The following is a 9,390-nucleotide window of genomic DNA, read 5'->3' on the forward strand; positions in this document are numbered from 1 at the left end:
TCAGAACGTAAATACTGCAAAATATTTTTTGCAGACGAAATACTGCAAAATATTTCGCCCGGCGTCCTAACGTTTCTGCCAGCTCACCACCTTTACTAACAATGGTTAGGGAAGCGAGCTGGCAGAATCATTAACACGCTGGGCAAAGTACTTAACTGAGTTCAAATTCCGCCGAGGTCGACTTTACCTCTCATACTTTCGGGGGTCGATAAAATAAGTACGAATTGAGCATTAGGGTCGATGTAATCAACTTACCCCTTCCTCGAAATTGCTGACTTTGTGCCAAAATTTGAAAGTAATATTAACAATGGCTATCATTTCTGATAGTGTTTATTTTTATGCAGTTGTTATCAGTCTTCATTTCTCCTTAAAATTCTGCAGATCATTATCGTACTAATGCAACAACACCTTGCACTGCTTTTATTGACAAAGTCTCCTTAAAACTAACTTCCGATAGAACAAGGTGAAATGAAGTTGTTCGCTCAAAAACACAATGCTACACACCGCCCGGTCTGGGAATCGAAACCACGATATTGCGATCGCAAGTACAATACTCCAACCACTAAGCCAAGTGCCTTCAATTCATTAATTATTTAGAGTGACACACTTCACTCCTGTTGTGCGTGAAGAGTTGTACTCTTTTATGATACCTAACGACAGACAGACTTTTAAATCTAACCAATCACAAACCTTTTGGTTAACCCACGTCCAGTCTACTTAACGGAACAGATATGGCTGACATTATCGTTTTAAAAGTCTTCTTCGGGTACAAACAGTTGATTTACAGAGAATGTAGAATGAAACTGTATAAAGTGTGTAGCTTTCGCATGGTTGTTAAATGTAAATGAAGGAATCAGCCTGTCGTATAACCAAAACATACCTGTTTGGCTACTCAATTCACCTGAAGTCGATCTCATGCTCTACGGCACTCACCAGTTTTAAGATCGATAACTTACCTACCACATCGTTTTAATAAATAATATATTATATAGGAGTTGTGTACAAAAAGGAGAAACTTGGACAATATTAATATAATGTTGTGTGTGTGTGTGTTGTAAAAAGGTGAAGGCGAAGTGGTTTGGCTGCTGTAATCACAATCGTAACATCGTGTTTCGATTCTCGGATCGGTCGTTCAGTGGACTGGGTTTGTGATCTCATTCTTTTATCCACCATGCAAACCGGATTAATTTCCGAGCTCATGAGTTCCAGGGCTCAGAACAAACTCATGTGTTAAGTGTATTGTGAACGGTGCCTTAGATCAGTGTAACGACTCGAAATTTCAGTTGGGAAATCGATTTCCAGAGTGTTTCTGGGAACATAACTAGTTTTTGATTTATTTCGTATTTACTACCAACATATTTTGACGAGAAGAAAAGAAAGAAAAACAACATTAAAATTTTAAAAGATTAAATTATCGAGACCCCCCTCCCCCATCTAACCATCTCACCAAAGAAATAGAAAAAAAGAAAAAAAGGTGGAAAAATTAAGCAGCAAAAAATGGTGGGCAGGAATAGGGAAAAACGGATTATACAGCCCCGAAGGAATAGCTTGTTCAGCCTCGCCTTGAAGACGGGATTGCAAAGGCTTTGTTGTTGAGAAAGGCCAACGGCAATGGTTGCATCAACCCCTTTGTTATTTTTAACAACCTCAGATCCAGCTTCCGTGGGAGTTGAACTGAGAAAGTCAGATTATATAACTGAATACTGAAGGACATTTTGTTCGACGCTCTCTTGACTCTGACAATATTTCGTTTTGTCCCTTTATATTCTAATTTTAAATCCTAGCATTGTAGACTTTATCTTTCTTCTTTGATCGTCTTCCGACGTCGATTTAATCGATATCATTCTCAAATATGGGGCCTTGTGCCTCCAGTAGAAAGGACTATCATTATTATTATGGAATGAAAGTGCAATGCATGCCATCAAAGTGACATTGGGGTAAGATATACGAAGCCCAGTATACCTATCATGACTACCCGTCTGATAAGGTTACACCAGGTACATGCACCACAACCATACGTGTGCGACATAGTGATCTCATATCAAGATAAACAGCGCATGATCTTGCAAGTTGGGCCCAGTTAGTTTCTTTATTTATTTTTTCAAGTCGAGTAGCCCATCACGCTCAAAAGGTCCCTGATTAAGTGTTGTTTAAAGATGTTGAATAATACATTCATGTTACCAAAGGTGAATTATACAAACTCACCAAAATTCCTCTCAACACATGGCTATGATGCTCCCCCCAGTACTTCTGCTCGTGATCAGAGATGCACATATCGTCAGCCACTAAGGGACGTGCTCAACTGGCTAAGGTCACGCAACTGACAAGCAAACCTGTGGTATTGAGCAGAATATTTGTTGTAGCCCATCTTTTATATTAAGACAAGGTTAGCATATTATTATTATTATTATTGAGTGAGAGTGCAGTACACACCATCAAAGTGACTCTGGGGCACAAATATACGAGGCCCAATATACTCGCCGTGACTATCTGTGTTGTGCTTGATATGGTGACTAAGATGAACAGCACATGACTTTGCAGGTGGGGCTCTGTTACAATTCTGTTCAGATAAAGCACCCGCACCCAGCTCAAAAGATTCCCAATAAGGTTTGTTTAAAGATGATGAACGACACACCCATGTTTCTGGAGGTGAATTTATTCAAACCCCAAAGAATCTCTCTCAACACATGGCTACGATGCTCCCCACCTGCTTCTGCATGTGTTCAACTGGTACTTAATTTATCGACTCCGAAAGGATGAAAGGCAAAGTCGACCTCGGCGGAATTTGAACTCAGAACATAAAGACAGACGAAATACTGCTAAGCATATCGCCCGACGTGCTAACGTTTCTGCCAGATCGTCGTCCTCGAAACAGTTCACTTTCTAACAAAATACATAAGAAAGACGGCAAAACTACTACATTCAGAATTCAATTTACCTGAAGTTGTTAATCCATCGATTGATGTTGTAGTAGTGGTTGTTGCTTCCGTTGTAGTAGTGGTTGTTGCTTCCGTTGTAGTAGTGGTTGTTGCTTCCGTTGTAGTAGTGGTTGTTGCTTCCGTTGTAGTAGTGGTTGGTGCTTCCGTTGTAGTAGTGGTTGGTGCTTCTGTTGTAGTAGAGGTTGGTGCTTCTGTTGTAGTAGAGGTTGGTGCTTCTGTTGTAGTAGTGGTTGGTGCTTCTGTTGTAGTAGAGGTTGGTGCTTCCGTTGTACTAGTGGTTGGTGTTTTTGTTGTAGTAGTGGTAGGTGCTTCTGTTGTAGTAGAGGTTGGTGCTTCCGTTGTACTAGTGCTTGGTGTTTTTGTTGTAGTAGAGGTTGGTGCTTCTGTTGTACTAGTGGTTGGTGTTTCTGTTGTAGTAGAGGTTGGTGCTTCTGTTGTACTAGTGGTTGGTGTTTCTGTTGTAGTAGAGTTTGGTGCTTCCGTTGTACTAGTGGTTGGTGTTTCTGTTGTACTAGTGGTTGGTGTTTCTGTTGTAGTAGAGGTTGGTGCTTCTGTTGTAGTAGAGGTTGCTGCTTCCGTTGTAGTAGAGGTTGGTGCTTCTGTTGTACTAGTGGTTGGTGCTTCTGTTGTACTAGTGGTTGGTGTTTCTGTTGTAGTAGAGGTTGGTGCTTCTGTTGTACTAGTGGTTGGTGCTTCCGTTGTAGTAGAGGTTGGTGCTTCTGTTGTACTAGTGGTTGGTGCTTCCGTTGTACTAGTGGTTGGTGTTTCTGTTGTAGTAGAGGTTGGTGCTTCTGTTGTACTAGTGGTTGGTGCTTCTGTTGTAGTAGAGGTTGGTGCTTCTGTTGTACTAGTGGTTGGTGTTTCTGTTGTAGTAGAGGTTGGTGCTTCTGTTGTAGTAGAGGTTGGTGCTTCTGTTGTAGTAGAGGTTGGTGCTTCTGTTGTACTAGTGGTTGGTGCTTCTGTTGTACTAGTGGTTAGTGTTTCTGTTGTAGTAGAGGTTGGTGCTTCTGTTGTACTAGTGGTTGGTGCTTCTGTTGTACTAGTGGTTGGTGCTTCCGTTGTAGTAGAGGTTGGTGCTTCTGTTGTACTAGTGGTTGGTGTTTCTGTTGTAGTAGAGGTTGGTGCTTCTGTTGTACTAGTGGTTGGTGCTTCCGTGGTAGTAGAGGTTGGTTCGTCTGTTGTACTAGTGGTTGGTGTTTCTGTTGTAGTAGAGGTTGGTTCTTCTGTTGTACTAGTGGTTGGTGTTTCTGTTGTAGTAGAGGTTGGTGCTTCTGTTGTAGTAGAGGTTGGTGCTTCTGTTGTACTAGTGGTTGGTGCTTCTGTTGTACTAGTGGTTGGTGCTTCTGTTGTACTAGTGGTTGGTTCTTCCGTTGTACTAGTGGTTGGTGCCTCTGTTGTACTAGTGGATGGTGTTTCGGTAGTGGTTGCGTCCGTGCTTGGTTCGCTGTATACCGTACTTGTACTTATCGAAGTCGGTAGTTGCGTTGGGTTGTCACTACTCGAAATGAACGTAAAACTGGTTCCTGTAGAAGCCATTTCCGTCGTAGAGAATCCTTGAGAAGTGTCACTGAAAGTTGAACTGAAAGGGTTTGTTGTACACACGCACTGTGTCACACATTGTCCAATGTCGACCAAGTTCAAAAGCAAAAGGAAACCAAAGAATATTTTCATTGTGTTACGTTTTTCTATTGACTTAACCGGCCAAAAAGTTAATGAAGAAATATATCCACTCGGAAAGGAATTATTTCTTCGAAATGGAATACAGTCTTGAAAAGCATGAATACTTTGTGCAGTGCCGTTATTCATGACCATTTCTTCGCACCATTTCAAATTGGGAAGAAATTGCGATAGTTTTAAGGAAAATGTTTTCTGTCTGACATATAAGTTATCCAACACTGTGTTCATTTTCATGAAACCCTCTTAAGAGTTGACCTTCTTCACTTTACCTCTTGTCAACTCTTTCTGAGTGAAATTTCGTCTTTCCGCTGATTCTTCCTCTTCCTCCTGCACCTCTTCCTCCCCTTCCTCTTCTCTCCCTCACTCCACCTCTTCTATTTTCTTTTTTCCTTCTTGGCTCAAAGCTTATTAATCGTTATCGATGGTAACAACATTTGTTGATGTTTTGATATTGTGTTTGTCATTGTTACTATCGTTATTGTTGTTGTTGTTGTTGTTGTTGTTGTTGCCGCTGCCGTTGCCACCTTTGCAGCTGCCTTTACTGTAGTTGTTGTAGTTGTTGTTGTTGTTGTTGCCGCTGCCGTTGCCACCTTTGCAGCTGCCTTTACTGTAGTTGTTGTAGTTGTTGTTGTTGTTGTTGGCACCATTACCGCTATTAAATCTGCTGTTGCTTTTAATGAGAAATCACTTTCGGAGGGAGGAAGAGAGGAGGTGAGAGGCAGAGGCAGGCATTGTGGTCTCTCTGCTATCGTGGCGGTGGCGGTGGCGGTGGGGTGGGGATGAGTGACGATATGATGCTTACGTTTCCTGACCACTAACTATGCTCTCTTTCATTCGATCCTGCTCCGGTCTTGACGAGGAAAATATCAATCACACCATACCAACTCTATCCACCTACCTATCTATCTATCTATCTATCTATCTATCTATCTATCTATCTATCTATCTATCTATCTATCTATCTATCTATCCATTTATCTATCTATCTATCCATTTATCTATCTATCTATCTTTCTCTCTCTCTCTCTCTATCTATCTTTTTCTCTCTCTCTCTCTCTCTATCTATAACTTTCTCTCTCTCTCTCTCTCTGTATCTACTTGTCTGTCTGTCTCTCTCTATCTACATACCTACCTGTCTGCCTATTTATCTACCTATCTATATCTATATATCTGTCTGTTTGTCTCTCTCTCTCTCACTCTCTCTATCTCTCTATCTATCTATTTATCATATTTCCAGCTGTTCGCAAACGCCTCTGAAATTAAACTTCTACAAATACATACAAATGTACGCACGTTCACTCCAATGGGGCGTGTCATCAAAACTCTTCAATCAATGCTTGGCCATTTATTTACGCTGTAACCAATGATGTGATAGGCGAAGGAGGATGGATGCGGAGTAGAGGCGGTGGTGGGTTGAGAAACGAAGGTGTGTCCATGGGAGGAGTGATCTGCGGAGGCGGGAACAGGTGTATTGATCTTTTGATACGTGGCCTGAAGATTACTGGCAAATCACAGTCTCGTTCATGTCCAATGTATTGTTGTTGGTCGGGTTCTTTCTTTCTTTTACTTGTTTCAGTCATTTGACTGCGGCCATGCTGGAGCACCGCATTTAGTCGAGCAAATCGACCTCGGGACTTATTCTTTGTAAGCCCAGTACTTATTCTATCGGTCTCTTTTGCCGAACCGCTAAGTGACGGGGACGTAAACACACCAGCATCGGTTGTCAAGCAATGCTAGGGGGACAAACACAGACACACAAACACACACATATATATATATACATATATACGACAGGATTCTTTCAGTTTCCGTCTACCAAATCCACTCACAAGGCATTGGTCGGCCCGGGGCTACAGCAGAAGACACTTGCCAAGATGCCACGCAGTGGGACTGAACCATGTGGTTGGTTAGCAAGCTACTTACCACACAGCCACTTCATCTTGTAAACAAATCATCATCGTCGTCGTCGCTATCCTCTCCCCCTTCTCCTCTTCCTCCTCCTCCTCCTCATCATCATCATCATCATATCGTTGTTATTATTATTATCTCTTTATCACAGGTTTTGTTGGAGTTCCGGGTGTTTTGCACGCGTACCCTACGGTACCATGCTGTTCATTCTTTTCAGCTATCTAATACTTTCCTGATTATTCTGGCCGTGCCAAGGAGACAAACCTTTTGTAACAATTCTACTGGGCACTCTATTCCAATTTCATTTATATTCCTCTTGATGCCTTCTGATACTGTTCCCAAGGACCCAGCAATGATTGGCACATATTATTATTATTATTATTATTATTATTATTATTATTATTATTATTACTTATTGCCTTTACACAGCTTCTAACGCTGGAGATGTATTTCATTGTCAGCTGTTCACTACCAGTGAACTAAGGTAACACCTCTTATTTTTCGAGCACCTTCCGGAGTATGTGAGCAGTTCCAAGCAGTGCTGTTTTCTGCAAGTGCCCCACCCTTTTTGCAGTCCCTATTTGTTCCTTGTACTTCTCGAGATTTTTACTCCTTGTTCCCAGGGCTCAGACAATTATTGGTACTACTACCACATTTTTCAGCGACCACAACTGCTTAACTTCCCAAGCTAACCTGTTATATCTATCGACTTTTTTCCTTATTGCATACCGTGTTGTCAGCTGGGTTTGCTATATCTATGATCCAGCATCGTTTGCTTTCTTTCTCAAAACTGTCTGGTTCCCTATTCTCTATCTCATGCTCGCACTGAATCATAAAACCCCATAGGATCTTTGCATTATCATTTGCGATGATGCCTTCGAGTTTATGTTCGTACCACTTTTTTTACTCTGTCAAGTCCATACTTGTTACAAAGTGTCCAATGGACAATCCTTCCTAAATTGTCATGACGTCTCTTATATTCTTTCTGGGCTTGGTGCCATACATTGACTGGTGATATGCCATACAGTTTCACCATTTTGTCCACAAATTCTGCACTTATCATTTTCTGATGTGTTGTCTATTCTGTATTTGATTTATTTGGTTCTTTATGCTTACTCTTGGGCAGCACAGATTAGAACCTCAGTTTCCGGTTTTAAATCCCTTTTAGTCATCCATAGCCATCTTTTTTCCTTATCTGTCTTCAACATCCCTATGAAATTTTTCCTGTAGTCTTTTCTTTATCCACCTATTTTTAGTTTTATTCATTCTCAAGTCTTTGTACAATGCTTTATCTTTGTACTCTTCCATCCTACACAAGCCTGACCGTCTTACTTCCAATAATAGCAGTTCTGTTGTATTTTTACATACCATGCTATGTTGTTTTTTTTTCTGCTCTAATGCTGTGTTCGCATCCAATCAGTTCTCTTCCTCTTTTTCGTGGTACATACAGTCTGTCTGTGTCACTTTTTGGGTGGAGTATCCCAAATCGAGTCAGCAACTTCCTTGTTTTTCTGTCTAAACTGTTTAGTTCGTCTACTGTCCATGCGATTGCTCCTGCTCCATATCTAAGGAGTGAAACTGCCCAGGTGTTGATAGCTTCGATCTTATTCCATCCGTTTAATTTCGACTTAAGGATCAGTCTCAGTCTGCGCAAGTACTTCACCTTAAATTTTTCTGTCATCTCTTTCTCTATCAATTTATACATTTCTTTTATCTGCTCCATAACCTCCACCGACGGTATCGCTAGCCCGTCCATATATTTGATTTTGCCTCTCCATTCTGATATCAGCACTGAAAGTATACACCTTATCAACGAGGGAACTGACTTGGGATTCATCTTTACCATAAAGTTTGAAGTCATCCATGAATAACAAGTGGTTGACTTTTTGTTGGTGGTTCTTGGGTACATATCTAGCCTTTGTTTTCCTCGGAATCAGTGTTAGTGGTATCATGCACAGTACAAAGATCAGTGGAAACAGGCAGTGCCCTTGGAAAATACCCTTCTGATTTCTATTGTCCCTAAACTTCTTCCATATGCTGTCAGTTCTGTCTTCTACTTCGCCATACTTTTTCCAAGCAATCGTTCAACATTCGATACAATACCAAATAGGTTCATACATTCCATAATCCAAGAATGTGGGATCATATCGTACGTCTTATGATAATCGATCCATGACATGGCTAAGTTAGTTTTCCTCCTCTTGCAGTCTCTAAGTACAGTTTTATCTACCAGTAGTTGATCCTTCGTACCTCTGCACTTACACTTGTAACCCTTCTGCTCATGTGGTAGGACTCCATTTTTTCCAGTGCATTGACTCTGACTATTCCAGTCAATAATTTCTACATAATGTGGCAAGCAGGATATCGGCCTGTAAGTGTCTACCGTGTTACCTTTTTCGATGTTTTTCAAGCACAGCACTGTTCTACCCATTGTCAACCACTCTGGTGTTACTTGGTCGGCATTTAACAAGGTGTTGAGTTGAGCAGCTATTCGTGCATAATATTCACCAAATCTTTTGATCCAGTAGCATTGAACTCCATCTGGTCCTGGGGCCTTCCAGTTGCCCATTTTTTACTGATTTCCTTCACTTCCCAAACTGAAATGGCCAGTTCTGCCTGTTTTGGACAGACTACTGTTTGTTTCAGTTCTTGCAACCATTCAGCATCCTTCTTGTGCTCCTTGTCTTTGATATCACTCCAAAACCTTTGACTTTCAATGTTATCTGGTATCAACTTTTCATCTGTACACTCTCTATTTTTTTTCTTTGTAGAATCTCTTCTGATCTACTCTGAATAACCTATTCTGCTGGTATCCTTTCATTCTTTGGTCGTATCTTACCATCTTTACTTTCTTTGCAACGAGGCG

At 41.1% G+C, this 9,390-nt stretch overlaps 1 protein-coding gene across 1 annotated transcript in view; it reads right to left on the reverse strand.

The window, feature by feature from the left end:
• Positions 1-5,107, reverse strand: part of LOC115214509 (serine-rich adhesin for platelets-like) — a 98,205-nt gene extending 93,098 nt beyond the window's left edge. The window contains exon 1 of the mRNA XM_036504416.1: positions 2,939-5,107. Within this exon, the coding sequence (XP_036360309.1) occupies positions 2,939-4,850 (1,912 nt within the window). The 5' untranslated portion in view covers positions 4,851-5,107. The remainder of the gene's footprint in view (positions 1-2,938) is intronic.
• Positions 5,108-9,390: the final 4,283 nt, after the last annotated feature.

This window comes from Octopus sinensis, linkage group LG7, assembly GCF_006345805.1.
Source record: "Octopus sinensis linkage group LG7, ASM634580v1, whole genome shotgun sequence".
Classification (NCBI taxonomy): Eukaryota; Metazoa; Mollusca; class Cephalopoda; order Octopoda; family Octopodidae; genus Octopus; species Octopus sinensis.